Source organism: Podarcis gaigeae (assembly GCF_964106915.1).
Source record: "Podarcis gaigeae genome assembly, chromosome: Z".
Lineage (NCBI taxonomy): Eukaryota > Metazoa > Chordata > Lepidosauria > Squamata > Lacertidae > Podarcis > Podarcis gaigeae.
Window position 1 is genome coordinate 10,207,283 of NC_139691.1, and position 19,234 is coordinate 10,226,516.

Consider the following 19,234-nt stretch of genomic DNA (forward strand, 5'->3'; position numbering starts at 1 on the left):
AGAAAGAGGTGGTGGCTGGTGCCCATTAGAACTGGTAGAGTAGAAAGCAAGGAAACCAGCAACTTGTGGTGCCAGAGCCAATGACAGGAAGAACTACCCCGGTTGTAAGTAAAAAGGCAGGCATACAGGGGCTGGCTGAAAACTGAATGAGATTGTTGAGTCAGTGCCCCATTCACCCTAACGGATCAGCCTTCACTAGTGGTTCCAGTGTGCTTATTGGTGAGAAAGAAGCAGAGTAAGCACCTCAGAAGAGCCCTGCTGGTCCCCTTCTTCATCAACCTGTTCTCACGGTGGCCAAATACATGCTTACAGGAAGCCCACAAGCAGGCCCTGAGGGCAGAAGCAATTCTCCCCACTTGTGAATTCACAGCACCGGTATTCTGAGGCATACTGTATCCTGCAGCGGAGGTAGAACATGGCCCTCGTGGCTTGTAAACACTGATAGCCTTCCCTGTGAATTTACCTAGTCCTCTTTTAAAGCCACGGGAAGTTGGTGGCCATTACTACATCTAGTGGAATACCTCTGGTAGTGGATGCTGGAGGGGAGGCAGAAACAGTAGCCCCCTCCCACACAAAGCCACCACCACCTGGAAAGTGGCAACCGCCTCTTCTTTTGCTTTTGAAATCAGTCTTCTGGGAATCGCCTGCCTAGACAGCTCAAGCTGTAAACAATAAAGGCCAGCAAGCTACTGAGGAAAGTGATGGCCTCTCTTTTTTCCTCCCTGGCTCAAGATATCAGCTAGTCACAGCTCAACGAGTCTGTGACAGTTTCACAGCTGAGTGAAAACTCTGGAAGTCCTCCAGCACAGTGACTGCGGAGCAAGCTTGTCTGCCTCAAAAGGTCAACTTGGCAGCCAGCTGGTGGGCAGCCAAGGGCAACATCCCCTGGTGGACCCGTCAGCTCATAAGCCATAACGGGGAACTACGTCAACAGGTCCAGAGACTTGCACACTTCAACTGGAATATGCTGTGGCTAGGGATATCAAAGAATTCTGACAAAAATAGAAGTGGGAGGGGAGCAAAAATTGCCAATGTTCCCTTATTTGTTCCATGCCTGGCACAGAAATCAATCCAGAGAATATCACTAAACGCTGTTGTCTTTGCTTTCAGTTCGCAAATGATACATGACTGATTACACACACACCATTTATGTTTACTTTGCATTGAAAATGGAAAATGCAATGGAAAAATTACATTGGAAAAATGTAACAACAACATAGTTTTTAACAGAAGACAAACTGCAACAGAAAGAAACAGTGCTGCATGCAATGAATATAGGGCAGAGGCCAATGCCTTACTTCATTCCTAGCTGTGACTTCTCTCTATTGAGAGTTCCAGATTGTTGTGTCCTAGAGCTGTAAGTTCCCCAAGAAATGTTAGGGGTGATCATGACTGTACAACAGCGGAGTTTGCTAACTTGAGGCAAAACATCTTGACATATAAAACATGTTGTTGTTGTTTTAAGGAGCTCTGGTTAAAAAGTATTTGCATGAGGGTTGAAAAACTCAGTGCTTATAACTTACTAGCCTCATGGAACCTGAGCTGTTGAGTCAAAGCTGGACTCCTTAACAAGCCCTTTGTAACTCAGCTCTGGTACATCACAAGGTGAGCTGTGTGGTTCAACTCCTGAACTGCTTTGATTCTGCAGGCACATCTTGCTCATGACTTATCTGATAGAACGGCAGGAATCACACCTTACCTGCAATGGCAATACAACCAGGGCCACACAAATCATGATAACCACAAGCAGCTGTGAGGGCCAGATCTTGGGTGTGACATCACCATAGCCCACCGTGGAGAAGGTGACAATGCAGAAGTAAAAGGACTTGAAGAGGGAGAGGTTTTCACCGGCTCTTTCTAAGTGCTGGATGCCGCAGGTTCTGGATGAAATGAAGGAAAGAACCAAAAGAACTGATTCCACACACAGGACCAGGATTCTCCCCCCAAACTGAGGATAATTTCAACCTTTTTCAATTTCAAAGGCACAATATGCATTCCATAACTGGGAACTGGTTAAGAATTGCATTCTCAGTTGTGTCATCACATCAGGCCTCAGCAGAAAGGCTGACCATGTTTTGAAGTAAACAAGTTAATCCTAGGGCTATGTGCCAGCTCTGACTGAATCCTGAATACCAAACTGAATCAGTCCAATTTGAGTCAACCCACAATCAGGTCAGGGAGCCTCAGATCAACCTAGGTTGGATAGGAGAATCATAGAATCATAGAATCATAGAGTTGGAAGAGACCACAAGGGCCATCGAGTCCAACCCCCTGCCAAGCAGGAAACACCATCAGAGCACTCCTGACATATGGTTGTCAAGCCTCTGCTTAAAGACCTCCAAAGAAGGAGACTCCACCACACTCCTTGGCAGCAAATTCCACTGTCGAACAGCTCTTACTGTCAGGAAGTTCTTCCTAATGTTTAGGTGGAATCTTCTTTCTTGTAGTTTGGATCCATTGCTCCGGGTCCGCTTCTCTGGAGCAGCAGAAAACAACCTTTCTCCCTCCTCTATGTGACATCCTTTTATATATTTGAACATGGCTATCATATCACCCCTTAACCTCCTCTTCTCCAGGCTAAACATGCCCAGCTCCCTTAGCCGTTCCTCATAAGGCATCGTTTCCAGGCCTTTGACCATTTTGGTTGCCCTCCTCTGGACACGTTCCAGTTTGTCAGTGTCCTTCTTGAACTGTGGTGCCCAGAACTGGACACAGTACTCCAGGTGAGGTCTGACCAGAGCAGAATACAGTGGCACTATTACTTCCCTTGATCTAGATGCTATACTCCTACTGATGCAGCCCAGAATTGCATTGGCTTTTTTAGCTGCCGCGTCACACTGTTGGCTCATGTCAAGTTTGTGGTCAACCAAGACTCCTAGATCCTTTTCACATGTACTGCTCTCAAGCCAGGTGTCACCCATCTTGTATTTGTGCCTCTCATTTTTTTTGTCCAAGTGCAATACTTTACATTTCTCCCTGTTAAAATTCATATTGTTTGTTTTGGCCCAGTTCTCTAATCTGTCAAGGTCGTTTTGAAGTGTGATCCTGTCCTCTGGGGTGTTAGCCACCCCTCCCAGTTTGGTGTCATCTGAATTTTGGAAGCTGGGGAATTTTGCTGGGGATTCTGTTTCACAAAGAGGCTTCTATTAGCATGATTTACACGGCAACTCCAGTTTTAAAAACAAATATTTGCCAAGTGAGATCTTACCCAGTGAAAACAAGACACAGCAGAGTGCAGATCAAAATGAGCACCTGATTGAACATAGCCGACTGGGTTCTTTGTATCGCTCTGTGTAGGTCATTCTGGGGAAAAACACATAACCTTCATATTTACCAAAACAAGATAACAAAGCCTGCTCCAGATTATGGCAACTGGTGAACATTCCTTCATTAGATGTTTCTCAGCAGAGGCTGGATGGTGGTCTATCAGGAATCCCGCAGCAGCAGAGTCTAAGCATTGTCAGTGGGTTTGGACTAGATTATGGGAAGAGCCGTAGCTCAGAGGTAGAGCATCTGCTTTGAATGCAGAAGCTCACAGGTTCAATCCCCAGTTAGGGTTGGGAGAGACCCCTGCCTGAAACTCTGGAAAACTGAGTATCCACATTGCCAACTAATTATCAGTTTCATGCCCCATTAGAGCTCCCAGCTTTCCACAAAAGAATCCTGGGAGCTTGGTGGGGATGCTGAAATCTTTTCTAAGTCCTGGCTGCCCTCACAGAACTACAATTCTCAAAGCTCCCAGGGAGGGGTGGGAACAACTATTAAATCAATTTAACAGTTATGTGTAGAAAAGACAAAGAAGTGCTATTTACTATTTGCTTGGTAAGGATGTGGGAGAGGGCCTTTCCAGAAGCTGGATTGACTTCCTCTTTGTTGTCCTTTTGCCAGCAGGTGAAGACTTTCCTTTTCTAACAGGCTTTTGGGAACTGACTGCTTTTAATGAAAGAACTGGGGCCATGTTTCTTTACTGTAGCTTTCTGTATGGTTTTAACGGAGACTATCTATCATCTCTCTCTCTCTCTCTCTCTCTCTCTCATCTATCTATCATCTATCTATCTATCATCTATCTATCTATTTATCTGAAGAAGTGTGCATGCACACGAAAGCTCATACCAATAACAAACTTAGTTGGTCTCCAAGGTGCTACTGGAAGGATTTTTTTTTATTTTGTTTAAACAACGGCAGACCAACACGGCTACCTACCTGTATATATCTATATCTCTATCTATCTATCTATCTATCTATCTATCTATCTATCTATCTATCTATCTATCTATCATCTATCTATCTATCTATCTATCATCTATCTATCTATCATCTATCTATCTATCTATCTATCTATCTATCTATCTATCTGTCTATCTGTCTATCATCTATCTATCTATCTATCTATCTATCTATCTATCTATCATCTATCTATCTATCTATCTATCTATCTATCTATCATCTATCTATCTATCTATCTATCTATCTATCTATCTATCTATCTATCTCTATCTATCATCTATCTATCTATCTATCTATCTATCTATCTATCTATCTATCTCTCTATCATCTATCTATCTATCTATCTATCTATCTATCATCTATCTATCTATCTATCTATCTATCTATCTATCTATCTATCTATCATCTATCTATCTATCTATCTATCTATCTATCTATCTATCTATATCATCTATCTATCTATCATCTATCTATCTATATCTATCTATCTATCTATCTATCTATCTATCTATCTATCATCTATCTATCTATCTATCTATCTATCTATCTATCTATCTATATCATCTATCTATCTATCATCTATCTATCTATATCTATCTATCTATCTATCTATCTATCTATCTATCTATCATCTATCTATATATATCATCTATCTATCATCTATCTATCTACCTATCATCCATCTATCTATCTATCTATCTATCTATCTATCTATCTATCTATCTATCTATTCTAGCTATCTAGCTATCTATCTAGCTATCTATCATCTATCTATCTATCTATCGTTTAATTGTTTTTAATTATTATTTTTTCTATGCTTTTAATGGTTGTTATTTTTATCTGTAAGCTGCCTTGAGTCCCGTAAAGGAAAAGGTTGGGTATAAATTAATAAATAATGGTCTGACACGCTACCCACTAAACTAGTCACTGGGAAAGGTGGGGCACTGATTCTCCCTATCGACCAGAAATCTTATTCAGCAACTCCTCCTCCCTGTGGCCATCACCCAAAGACTTTCAAATGCATCTTTGGAACTATCTTTGGAAACCTGTATTTAAAACTACACTCAAGACCACACTGTGCTACTTGCAAGGAAACATGGCATACAGATACACGACGTAGGTTTGGAAAGGGACTGTGCAGCTGCTCTGCTGTTAGGCAGGAACTACACACGGCCTTTCCCAGATCAATCGTGACAACCCAATGCGCAGACAGAAACACAGAACAGATGGAGAATGTTAAAACAATTCTATCTGTTACAAACAAAAATTCCCTGGTCACTTACAATCATGTTTTCCAAGGCGTGTTTTGCCAGCCAGCAGTTCAGAAAAACCGGGATAAATAAATTCCGCAGCGGCGGCCAAAATATCTAGGCAGAAACATACAAACAAACAGCTGTTAACTGCATGTCTGTTGAATTGTAGGCATTTATGCATGGGTACATTTCTGTGCATAGGCAGATGGATAAAGATATACTAGGGGACCTGCACCTCTGCTTGTTAATCTCACCAACCCTGTCTATCCCTTGGTCAACCACCCTTCCCCACACCTGACCATCCCCTCACTTCATCTATCCCCTGCCCTATTCCATCACAGCTTGCCCTAGGCTCTCCCACTCCCCGCAGTTCTGCCCAGAGCTCGACCCTGCAAAATCAAAAGAAAGAGAGGGCAAATGTTCTCCTGAGCCAGTGCAGAATGCTTTCCCTCTTCACCACTGGGTAGCTACCAGAAAGTCCTGATATATTCACAGAATTATAGAGCTGGAAGGGACCATAAGGATATTCTAATCTAACCCCCTGCAATGCTGGAATCTTTTGCCCCATGTGGGACTTGAACCCACAATCTTAAGATTAGGAGTCTCATGCTCTGCTGACTGAGTTTAGATGGAGCAGCTTCCATGCAGACCTGAGTTTCACTGTCTGTATTTTCTAATCAAGCTATCCTTTTACCCTTAATCATGCAGACAAGTGTATGATTTTCACTGACAATGAGGATCTGATTGCAACCAACCTTGGTGACTGCAAAATACAAAATACAGGCTATATAATACAGTTGAAATGGTGGCTGTATAATGATTAGGTCGCAATTAGATCCTCCTTGTCAACAATAGTAATAACGCATAATTAATGCTTAATCCTTCTCCCTCCCGCTGATTTCCCCACCCATATATATCTTTCGGGACGTGGGTGGTGCTGTGGGTTAAACCACAGAGCCTAGGACTTGCCGATCAGAAGGTCGGTGGTTCAAATCCCTGCAACGGGGTGAGCTCCCGTTGCTCGGTCCCTGCTCCTGCCAACCTAGCAGTTCAAAAGCATGTCAAAGTGCAAGTAGATAAATAGATAAGGTAAACGGCGTTTCTGTGCGCTGCTCTGGTTTGCCAGAAGTGGCTTAGTCATCCTGGCCACATGACCCGGAAGCTGTACGCTGGCTCCCTGGGCCTATAGAGTGAGATGAGTGCGCAACCCCAGAGTCGGTCATGACTGGACCTAATGGTCAGGGGTCCCTTCACCTTTACTATGTATCTTTTAGTTCAATGTCATCCCACTAGAGAGCGTGTGCACGAAAGGAGCTCCAAGATTTTGACTGCCTAGGAGGCCTCTGTAGGGTGTGTGTGTGCGTGTGTGTATGTGTGTGTGAGAGAGAGAGATCACCAATGATAGGAAGAGCTGTCCTTGATTGGTCATAAGTGAGAAGGCAGGGATATGGGGGCTGACTGAGGAAAGGCTGAGGTTGGTGGAGTGCTTACCCTTCGAACTGGACCCTAAAAGTTAAGGTTATATTACATTGCTATTTCATCTGAGGATTGTTTCCTTTAAGGGGTTCAGCTTGGCGTATTCCACTCCTCACTGTTTTATCTCACAACAACCCTGTGAGGTAGGCTAGGCTGGGAAATAGCCTAGTGAGCTTCATGGCTATGTGGATATTTCAACCAGGCCTCCCTGGCCCCAGTCCAGTACTCCATATAGGCTTAAGCTCTGTCTCATCAGGTTTCAGTGACAAAGAATGGACATCTTCATGTGTTATTATGGCAGATGATTCCAAGCCTTGTCCTATAATCCTGCTGTAATCTTTGGAAGCCCAGCACCAAATTGCAGTAGGGTGGGCTATTCATTAGCAGCTGTGCTCTTGCAAAGCTCATGTATCTTTTGAGTGAGCTGTTGCTAACGAACCCTACCAGCAGCTGTTTCCTTGCAAAAATCCTTTTTTAAAAATCTGAATGGCAGTGACAACTGTTCTTCCTCTCTCTCTCTTTTTGAATGAACAGGAGGACCTATCAGCAATCATTTGTTTTAGCAATGTCCACCTAACACACACTTACGGTAATAATGAAGGGCACAGTGTTGATCATTTCAAGGATGAAGGTTACACGAAAGATCTGCTCACAAATGTTTCCCTAAAAAGAAAAAGAGATTCATATTTGTTATCCATGCATGCATGCACAACAGGCGTGCCACCTATGTGGGGCCGTGGGGGCTGAGCTCCCCCTCAGTATTTTCACTGAGGGGTGTGTGCCCCCTCAATATTCCACAGCTGGCTGGGCCCTGCCAGGCCCCCCCATGGCTGCAACTAGGTCCCACCAGGCCCAGTTGGACTTCCTCCCACCGTATGACATCACACATGTGTGCCGGGCCCTTGCAATGTTGGTCGGAACGCAATGCACCTGATGCACAATCAGTTTAGCCAACCTACCCTCAAGGCCATAATCTTACCTTGTAGCTGAGATAAATCAGAAGCATCGTCTCGAGAAAGCTAATGATCGCTACGCTGACCTGGAAGTGGTGGTAAGGGGAAAGCAGAGGGATTTTTAGCGCCGCTGTCCAACATGAATGGAGAATTCTGCAATAGTCTAACCCAGGAATGTCTGACTTGAAGGCGACTGCCTTCCTCCGTAGGGTGCTTACAAAGATACATACAATCAGGGTCTCACTGTCAGAGGTGTTTCCCCTGGACCTTTGTAATTTCTTTTGATAGACATGTCAGCCAGCAAATTAATCACCGGTCCTGGGGACACCTGTCGGACACCTGTAACTGACAAGATATACTGAACCATGAATCCAACTCTGATTCAGTTATCTGTCCTCTCCCTACCACAGGTGGGTTGTAATATTTTTATTTTTTTAAGTGATGCTATTGTACATTTATTCAATTACATGGATGTGTGTGTGTGTCTCTCTGTGTGTGTTTAAAAAGTAGAGTAAGCTTGTACTGTTTTGAAAAATTGCTCTGGAAAGGAGAAGGGGGTTAATGATAGCACTGGTCCGGGACAGTCAGTGCTGTGCATAACAAGAACTGATGTAAATAAGTAGAGTAAATTTCCTTCAGTTTTATCTTGCAGAGAAGAAGATTATGTTTAAATTACCAAAACATGGGGATTGTACTTCACCTGTAAAATTATATATGCCTGGATGAAACAAATTTGGCTCCAAGTGGCCCTATCCAATTTTAATCAAGAATATACAAAACTACGTTTCAGACCCTTGACCACTGCATTCATTGGTGTATATTAACATTTTTCTTCTTCACTTACCTGTATTGCCCATAATGGCTTGTTCCGGTCCACCCATATAACTGGAGTCCTGTACAGAATATGTAATAACAAAGACAAAAAAAATCTTGTTGGAGGATTTGATTTCAAAGCAGTGGGCTAATGTTGATTGTAGCCAACTTGTCCTCCTATTGAGCTGTTCAGACTTTGAACACAAAATGTATAAATTTGGAAACAACACTTCTGAATTTTAAATATGACATTTTATCTCAGGATTCAAAATCTGGGAGTTTTAGGCTTGCTGGCATTTCTCCTCTCTTTTGATTTTGACAGGCACAAAACGTGAACTAACAATGCAGTGTCACGGATCAAATCTCATCTAGGCTAGGAGGTAAGATAATAAATTTGCATACTGTCTATAAAATTCTATGCAGGACAAAACGCCACCACATATAAGCAATAAAATACTAAGGGCTGTTCCATGTCAATAACACAACTGAATCAAATATTAAATCACATTACATGTGGAATATAAAATACTTCCCAATACAAAATACTGCTGTATTATCAAATAATAAATACTGTTGTATTTACTATTTAATCTGTTCAGTAAAATATTAAATACATCTCAAGCCAACTATCACATACTGTCTGACACTATGCACCATTGCATGTCAGTTAAAAAACCCAAACACAATTGCATGCTAGCTCTCCAGTAAAGACAAACATAAAATGTTATTGCATATCAACTACCAAGTACTCTTAAATATCAAATATTGAAATAAAAGATCTTTAGTGTCAAATACCAATTGACTATACCAGTTGGGAAGCTGCTTGTTTGTTCCACATTTGGACACCTCTTAAGATATTGTAACCAAACTTTTCATGGTTCCTGAGATCAAGGAGCGGGTGTTTGTCTATGTTTGGATACAACTGGGTGCCATTTTGATTCAAGATGGCAGGCAGAACATTTCAAAACTGCACTACTTTAAGCACTGGTCTCTAAACCACATGGATTTTTCAGTTTCTCAGAATTCCAAAGTACACAAGATGGAGAGCAAAGATCTTCAGTGTCAAATATCAATACCACACACACACACACAGAGAGAGAGCTTATTTCGTTTCAAAAGTAGCAGTGAAAACTTCTGGGGACAGAGGTCAAGTTAGTTCAATTCTTCCTTACACTCAGTTTCACTCAGCTCTGCGAGGCGACGTTCTTCTCTTACCCGAATCATTTCTACAAATGTGCTGTCTGGTCTAGCAGTTTAGTTAAGCAGATTACTAAGTGCATTCCTCCATGGGGGAATGAGCAATTTCCAATGCCCCTCTTCGCTTGCTATGCATCCTAATATCTCACTTACTGGAATTTGCATATTCTCCCTTTTAAGCTCCAATCTGGGAACACAGAGCACTTAACAGCAGCCAAAGGTATATCTCTCCCTGATGTTCAGGCTTTGAATAGGTTGTTGCTTAAAAAGCCCTCCCTCAGAAAATCCCCTTTCCCTGGGATCATCAAGCAGCAGATCTTGTGGAGTGAGTGATAGGGGGCGAGTCCTCCCCACACTGTGAATTGGGATCTGAGGGCTTTTGTCTTGGGGAAGAGATCCACTGCCCCAAAACCTGGACAGAGACTGCCAGCTGGTGTAGGCAACATTGAGCTATTTTGACCAATGGTCAGATTCGGTAAAAGGCAGCCTCCCATGTCCTTTCTATGCACCTGCATAGAGGCTCTGTCTCACCTAGTGCACCACTTTTTGTGCCAGGAAGGGGTATTTAAAAACATTATTACGGGGTGTAAGCAACTCCCCCACTCCCCATCAACAACATGATTTTGCAGATTATATAAACTAGCCTGCCATTTGAGCAAATCCACAGACATATAATCAGAAGGGCTACTGGCCCCCTACTTACCAATTGATTTGTGTTGATGACTGGTTGAAAGTTGAGGAATTGTGTTTTTCGCATTCCCAGCTGAGTGAAAATAGTATAAAAATAAAATGCCTTTTAGAAACAGTACTCAGGCTACAGGAAGCTACAGCAGGGAGGTAGTATTTCAGAACACAGCATGTCTCTTTTAATTGAAATAAGCTATGTTAGGAGCCCTTTGGATTGGTGGGGTTTTTTTTGGAGGGGATTGTCTGCTGCAACATGCCACCGACACAACAACAGCTTACCAACAGTGAATGCATGCAGGGCCATCTACACATTATTCTACTTGTCCTGTAATGCCACCCCATGTTACCACATTAGCGCCATTGGAAGGGGGACTCTTGCATCACAGCATGACAAGGTGGAGACAAAACAAACAAATAAATAAGCCTGGGAACATTTGTAGTAGGAAAAGTTTTAGGATTTCAGTAGGTAGTTATGGCACGTGTGGTGTAAAAGGGACACACTGTGGGTTAAAGCACAGAGCCTAGGACTTGCCGATCAGAAGGTCAGAGGTTTGAATACCCGAGATGGGGTGAGCTCCCATTGCTCAGTCCCTGCTCCTGCCAACCTAGCAGTTCGAAAGCACACCAGTGCAAGTAGATAAATAGGTACCACTCCGGTGGGAAGGTAAATGGCATTTCTGTGTGCTGCTCTGCTTCGCCCGAAGCGGCTTAGTCATACTGGCCACATGACCTGGAAGCTGTATGCCGGCTCCCTCGCCCAATAAAGCGAGATGAGCGCTGCAACCCCAGAGTTGGTCACGAACGGACCTAATGGTCAGGGGTTCCTTTACCTTTACCTAGTTAGTTATAGCACGTGCCCTGAAAGCAGAGAGTCTTCCCTGAAACTTTTTTAGGTGCAAACAATATTGAAAGTGGGATCACACATGACTGCCCCAATACCATCATGAACACAAATAATCATGGATGCACAACAAAACAGGCATGCTGTAGCAGAGAGAAAGGCTCTCACCATCCTATCTGTTGTGGGTCATCAAGCAGAACACGGACAATGTAAAGGAGGCAGGTAAGGAGCTTCAGGGAGAAGTTGAAGAGGCGGATTCTCAGACCTGTAGCAAATGGAACAGATGAGAGCTATTGGGTACCTCTAAAACAAAATACACACAAACCCAAGAGTGCCCCAGACATATTCCTGAGCTTGTGACAACAGCAGACACGTCACTTTCAAGAACCATGGAGCATCCAGAACACAGAATTGTGACAAGCGATGCTAATGCCTTGGAGAAGGCATTTGATATTACCTTAAAATAATTTTAAAATACCGATGTATAATTATAAATTCTCAAAAATGGTATAAAAATAATAATAAAAGATATAATCAACAAAGACATAAAGCAACAGTCCAAATAGCATAATATTAGGTTGGGGTATGGCGGGGGAGGTTGTTGCTGTTGTTGATATTATTTGTTTCAGGTCCTATTGTGATTTATGTGGAATTTTAAAAATTTGGTTGTCTACTTCTGGATGTTTTATTTATTGCTTGTGACTACTTTTGTTATGTTTGTAATTATGTGTATTTTATGTTGTAACCCACCTTGTGGGTTAACTATAGAAAGACAGCCTACAAATAAAACTTACACACCACTTTCACTGTAATAAAAAACCTCAAAGTGGTTTACAAAAAGGTAAAACAATGAAATCAAGAAAAATCCACAGCCATATGTCACTTTACCCCAGAATATTGTGCACAGAGCTACACTGCAAAATTCAGAGAAGTGCAAATTTCAAAAGGTGGCTGGGTTTTGGTTCCTGCACCATTTTGGAAAGTGCATATTAGATAGTCCACCTTTAACTGCAAACTGAATTTACCGTATTTTTCGCTCTATAAGACGCACCAGACCACAAGACGCACCTAGTTTTTGGAGGAGGAAAACAAGGAAAAAAATATTCTAAATCTCAGAAGCCAGAACAGCAAGAGGGATCGCTGCACAGTGAAAGCAGCAATCCCTCTTGCTGTTCTGGCTTCTGGGATAGCTGCGCAGCCTGCATTCGCTCCATAAGACGCACACACATTTCCCCTTACTTTTTAGGGGGGGGGAGTGAGTCTTATAGAGCAAAAATACGGTAATTTCTCTTCCACTCCCCTTAATCCAAATACACTGCTCACAATGCGGGTGGGGGAACAAAAGGGGGGATGTTATCTCCTTATGTTAAAAATGCTTGCTTCTGGGAACATCTGCTTTCAGCAACATTTAAACATCTATTGTCACTTCATCAGGAGAAACAAACACACATAGTAATTTGTGTTGCTTAATATAGCAAGGCTGCTTAAGGATCATTTCTCTGAGCTGTGTTAGCAACAATTGCCCTGCCCCCGATAGATCGACTGCCGTCGGCCCAAGAGCTTTGTGCTGCACCCATCATTATTTATCACCTTTGTGCTTTAAATAAACAAGCACAAATATGATGAATAAAAGTAGCAGGCATATCAGCTTGTTGAAATTATTCCACACTTCATCTTCCCTGCATGGGGAAAAGTTCAGGGCAACTGTTATCAGAAAACCCAGAGTAGAAAGCTCTGAGGATATTGCATTAAATTGTTTTTCCACCCTTCATGATATGTTCATTTAAGAAACTAGCAAAATCCTATCCATTAGTTGTAATAGTAATATTAGCCTTGGTATTATTACAATTTATTGCCTGCCATCAACCTCAACGTCCCAGGACAGGTTACAACAATCAAAACACAACATCAACATTAAAATACAATATTACGCAACATGCAGTGGGGGTAGGGACATAAGAGCATAAGATGAGCCCTGGTGGATCAGAATGAGGCCTTTAATAGGGGTGGGGATCTTGTTCAGTCTGAGAGCCACAGCCCCTTCTGGGGGTCATGTGATGGAGGTAGGCGGGGCCAGAGGTAAAAACAAGAAACAAATGGAAATTTTACCTTTGTCCACCCGGCTGCTTTCTGCACACCCCTCCCTATCCTCCAAGCAAGAGGCATTGTCAGAGGTCAAGGACACATCCCAGTCAAGCAAAAATACTCAAGGAGGGAGCAAAGCAGCCTATAGAGAGGACTGGAGGCAGTAGCGGTGCACCTGAAGTGAAATTGAAAGGTGCCACCCTGTTCATGAGCCAAACAACAGTTCCCTCCTTGCTGCCCCTGCCAAAGCCTTGCTTGCTGGGGTTGTGTGGCTTCTGGGTTCAAGCAAGATCTCACAAGAGCCCCATGACATCTCTCTGGAACCCACTGGAGCTGCTTCCCCAGTTCAGGTGGCAGGGGCATGGCCACAAAGGGGCCTCTTGGTTCCTGCCTCTTGAGGCAGCAGCCTCAATCTGCAGGGAAGACTCAAAGAGTTTGGTCTATAAGCTCCCTGTACCCACTGATTCACCACCACAGTTCCTACCCCAGACAATCCACCACCACCATGGACAGGGATGTTTATTTCAGTTTTGGAGCCTTGCTTAGTAAGAGATGTTATGGGTGAGAAACAGCGTTGGTGGAGGAAGGGAGGGGTGGGGGAGTGCACCACCCACGGCACCATCGGGGAGGGAGGTACCATTGCAGCTGCCCCCCAAACGTGCCACCCCCACCACCACGCCAGGCACCACACCCCCACGGTCAGTGCCACACCCCCACAGGCGGTGTGCCACACCCCCGGGACACACATCACGCCCCCGCGGGCAGCATGCCACACCCCCGGGATGTGTGCCACGCCCCCAGGACATGCGGCACACCCCGGGATGCATGCCAGCCATGCCCCCGCCTGCTCTCTGCCCCCAGTACCGAAGCATGCAGCTTCGCCACCGAGAAACAGTAGCTATGATAATGGTTCAGTGCCCCCTCCCCTTTATTGATCCTTCCCACTAATCCTTTCCATCCGCACACTAGCATAATGAAGCAAAACTGAGTTTGTGGAGTTTTTCCTGAAGCATCAATGTGCTCCTTCATCAAGTTCCCATTATCTCTGCCTAGAAGGAAGACTGTGATTCTAGGGAAGGCACATCAAAGAGCCCTGCCCCACACCTTTAAAAGTGCTTTGGTCAGATTTGTACTAAAATTGAATATGAATTTGCAAGAAGGGTTCCACCCCCCTAAGCAAAACTGGGAGCTTCCTCTCCCCAAATGTGAAACCTAAAACGAAGAAGAATCTTGCTTCTATGGAGATTGGGAAGGGCTCAGAAAATCAGTCATCAGGGCATACAACGCTGTAGCATTTGCAACCAATAGATGGAGCCATTGTTGTCCCGAAGCAGCACTCCAGAGAAGACCTACCCTTATTTGTAAAAGGAAAAGGCTTCAGATGTCAGCAAAGCTGTATTAACAACAATGGATGGCTCAAGTTCAGAAGCAGAAATGTGTGAAAACAGATGAATCACACTCCACATTAAATGATCTGTTACTTCCACCAGCTGTTAAATCACCACCGTTGCAACCCACAATATAAATCAAATAGATCAGCATGGTCAATTCAAGCCCAGCTATTGCAGGATATTAGGGAGGGGTGGGATCTGAAATCACTTTTGCATGCTTAAAAAGCTGTTGCGTGCTTAGTGTCCTCTCTGTACGCCCTGTAGGAGTCACTAGCAATCTTCACTTATGCTGGCACCAGAGTCTGCTTTGTGTCTTGCAGCAAAATATAGACTCCCTGTGCACTCACTCCTCAGCTCATGCATCCCTATTGTCCTCATTTATCGGAGACAATCCCTGTTGTTTTTCAATCAATCAAATTCTATTATTATGATCTCAAATCAGCCACTAGAATAAAGTGAACCATTTGCAATTTTATAGTTTACAGGCAAAAGACTCTTTGGGATTAACAAAAAGCTAGGATATGAGTGTGCATCATCACACATTCACAAACACACTAGAGTGAATTACTGAGGACTAGAATGGTTGGTAGAGCGCTTTAATTATCGGGTTCCTAGCAATGCAGGATTTTGCCACATGCCACATGTTAGTGGAATCTGTCAAAGGGAAGGAAGTGTAAAAATTATCTGGTCTCCCTGGGAATTTTATTAAAATAGGTGTGATGTATAAGTAGCAAATGTCCTTATAGTATAAGCAGTAGAGTAAAACACACTCTACCATTTCAGTGCTGTATTGACAGAAGCAGACATGCTGGTTATATGGAATGTGTGAGTATTTCCCTTCCAGCAAAGCTGATAGTAAGGCATTAAAACAGGCCAGAGTGAAAGTTCTGTGGTATTTGGAAATTCCAAGTATATAAGATAATCAGCGAGTGCTGTTTTTGCTACGGTTTCCAGCTGCCAGTTCCCAATTATTTTGAGGCTTGTTCATGAGTAAACATTGCTACCCATTATTTATTTTATTTATTAAACATTTTTACAAACCACTTCATAGCATAGAGTCATCAAGACAAGGACAAAACAGAATGAAAAACTGAAATACAAGCTCTAAGAACAATAAAGTCAATTAAGCAACATCTGGATGAGTAAAATCTAATTATAAATCATTGGAAGCATTTCATCAAATCTTTCATAAACAGGAGGGGAAAGCTTTCCATACACACCCCCACACCCCACCACCCAATTATTTATTTCATTTTTAAATCACTTCCTATAAAGCATATCAAAGTAATATCACAATCTCTCTCTCTCTCTCTCTCTCTCTCTCTCTCTCTCTCTCTCTCTCTCTCTCACACACACACACACACACACACAAACCAAACATTAAAACAATTGCATATATAAAAACAATTAAAGGAAACATCACATATAACAAAACAATCACATTTATTAAAACCATTGCATATGTAGAACAACTTCAAGTAAACTTAGATACCAGGTTGTATAAAGATCTCCACTATCAATATTCCTTCTAGCAGGCACAGAGAAGACAAAAAAATGCCCCCCTTCTGATATGCAATGGGAAGGAGTTCAATGTTTGACCTGGAATGCAAAACTGGGGGTACGTGCATTTTTAAAAGCTGGGTTAATAAGCAGTTTTCCATAGCAACAAGTGCCCATTGGGACCAGTGGGGCAGAAGGCAGGGAGCCAAACTGTAGATGGCACTAGAGCCAATGAGAGGCAGAGCCAACTCAGTCTAGTCTTGTCCCCTGCCATCCTCCTCTCTGCTGAGCAAGGGCAACACTTGAGACTAAGGAGGAAGTTGGCAGGCAGGGCCACCCCCTGGACTGGATGTAAGTGGGAAGGGAGGCAGGTGGGAGTGGCTGAGGGCAGAATGAGGTCATGGGACAAAGCCTCATTTGTCCTAATGGACCAGCCTCCATTGGTTCAGTACCCCATCCACACCCTTAGTTCTCCTACAGCACTTCTCAGACTATGCGCTAGGGCCCACAAGGAGGCTACAGAGTGATTTTTCAGGGTTAGGTTTTTGCTGCCTCAGATGCCCCCTACCACCATCACCCCACACACAGAAGACTGGGTGCCTTGAATTCAGCATGAGTACATTGACGTATATAGATTGCCTCACATCAAGTATTTTAGTAGTTCTAAACCCATATACACAAAGCAGAACCCAATGGTGCAAACACTTACTTGATCTTTGGTTTTTGATGAAGAACAGCTTGAGGCGCTCCTTAAACGTGTTTTCATTCACATAAAACTCCACTTGGACCCTGCCAAGTGAGAAAGAAGCACGTGAGGAGTTATCCAGAGCTCTTACAAAATCACTACAACCAAGTTGACACTACAGTAGGGTTTGGTTGCCATACGTCTGGACAAGTCCTCTATTAGGGGGGCTACATGTCCATCCGGACAACCGTGGGGTGAAAGGGTGTCCCCCAAAAAGCTCAACAACTTTATGTGTCCAGCACCCATACACTATAACCTATCTGCAATTGCTGTGCAATGGCTAGTTTTGAGGGAAGAAGAAGAGTTTGGATTTGATATCCTGCTTTACCACTACCCAAAGGAGTCTCAAAGTGGCTAACATTCTCCTTTCCCTTCCATCCCCACAACAAATACTCTGTGAGGTGAGTGGGGCTGAGAGACTTCAGAGAAGTGTGACTGGTCCAAGGTCACCCAGCAGCTGCATGTGAAGGAGTGGAGATGCGAACCCAGTTCACCAGATTACGAGTCCACCACTCTTAACCACTACACCATGCTGGCTCTGGGAAACAGATTGACCTTCCCTCTCTCCCCCCTCCATTTATTTATTTATTTGGGGGAAGAGATGGGGCCTTATGAACAGATTTGTCTCTGGGAAAGTAGACACACATGCAACCTCTGCTGGTTCTCTTGCAATGGCCACATGCCATCCTGTTTTGGTGACAGTGTGGCAACTCTCCCGCTGAGTTTGCTGTCAGTGTCGAGGGAATGATACGGACATTTCAGTGTTACATGCAAAATCTAAATAAGAGATGCAGCATTAAGAAGACATGAAAAGCCCTGCTGGATCAGTCTGAAGGCCCATCTAGTCCAGCAACCTCCACAGTGGCCAGCCAGTTGCTCCAATGGGAAGCCCGCAAGCAAGGCCTGAAAGGCAATTTTCCCCACTTCTGATTCCCAGCAACTGGTATTCAGAAGCAGAGTGTCTCTGAAAGTGGGCAAGAACATAGCCATTGTGGCTAGTATCCATTGATATCCTTATTAATATCCCCTGTGAATTTGTCTAATCCTCTTTAAAAGCCACTGCAAGTGGGTAGCCATCATGGGTGCCCCTTCCACAGCTTTGTGAAGACGTATTCTCCCCCCCCCCCCGCCCTGAACCTCCCAAAACTCAGTTTCATTGGATGCCTCTAAGTTATATTTATTATGAGAAAGGGAGAAGTTTCTCCACACCCTTGCCTAATCTTATAGCACTGAAACACAGGGTCCTCACAACTTGCAAACATTTCCTCATAGGGTCGCCAGGGACCAGACGTTGTTCCTTCATGATGGCTAGCTACATGCAGCTCCAGGGCTATCAAGTGGCCACTCCTGCCTTGCACCAAACTTTATATATACACATATATACACAAATTTAACATGGGGAAAAATAAAGTTACACCATCAGCTCACGTCAGCAATAAGAATAATTCATCCCTCCTAATTTCCACACATATATAAGCAGCCCAAAAAGATATCCCAATGAGAGTGATGAGTATATGATACAGAAAGCACAACATTATCATACTTTGCACCAGACTTTTCAGTTTCTGCATAGTGGCCAATGAGAACTTTTTTTGTTTTTTGGCAGAGAGCCAAAAGCTTGGTGTTGACACTTTTCTTTTAAACCTTTGGTCTTATTTAGAAGATAAATAATTTCCATCCTTACTTATTGCAGATTTTTTTAAAAAAAACATGTCTTAAAAACAAGCAGCAATTCGATTTTATTCAAGCAAGAAGCAGCTCATTAGTTACAACCAGTGCTTTTTTCGGGGGGGGGGCAGGAGTGCACATACCCCTAAACATTTTGTGAATCTGAGTTTGACCTCATTGAGGTGCTGTATTTCAATATGAATAGGGAAATGAGAGTACCCCCTAAACATTTTTTTTTGGGGGGGGGGAGCACTGGTTACAACCAACATCTAAACACATCAAACACTAAAAATGAATCAACAATCTTTGTTTATGTAGCAGGCTGAGAAGGAGTGGAGAGAGTGGGGGTGAGAGATAAGAGAGAGTCCCAGACAGTTCAAGCATATTTTGTGTTGTTC

At 43.4% G+C, this 19,234-nt stretch overlaps 1 protein-coding gene across 15 annotated transcripts in view; it reads right to left on the reverse strand.

Moving 5' to 3' along the window:
- The window catches only part of KCNT1 (potassium sodium-activated channel subfamily T member 1), a 196,052-nt gene that overhangs the window by 54,248 nt on the left and 122,570 nt on the right, over positions 1-19,234 (reverse strand). For all 15 annotated transcript variants that reach the window (XM_083721640.1, XM_083721635.1, XM_083721634.1 and 12 more), the window contains 9 exons: positions 17,133-17,212; positions 11,616-11,712; positions 10,623-10,682; positions 8,754-8,802; positions 7,936-7,995; positions 7,545-7,619; positions 5,511-5,594; positions 3,209-3,303; positions 1,700-1,880 (listed from right to left, as the gene is read on the reverse strand). In XM_083721640.1, coding sequence (XP_083577766.1) covers positions 1,700-1,880; positions 3,209-3,303; positions 5,511-5,594; positions 7,545-7,619; positions 7,936-7,995; positions 8,754-8,802; positions 10,623-10,682; positions 11,616-11,712; positions 17,133-17,212 — 781 coding nt within the window. The remainder of the gene's footprint in view (positions 1-1,699; positions 1,881-3,208; positions 3,304-5,510; positions 5,595-7,544; positions 7,620-7,935; positions 7,996-8,753; positions 8,803-10,622; positions 10,683-11,615; positions 11,713-17,132; positions 17,213-19,234) is intronic.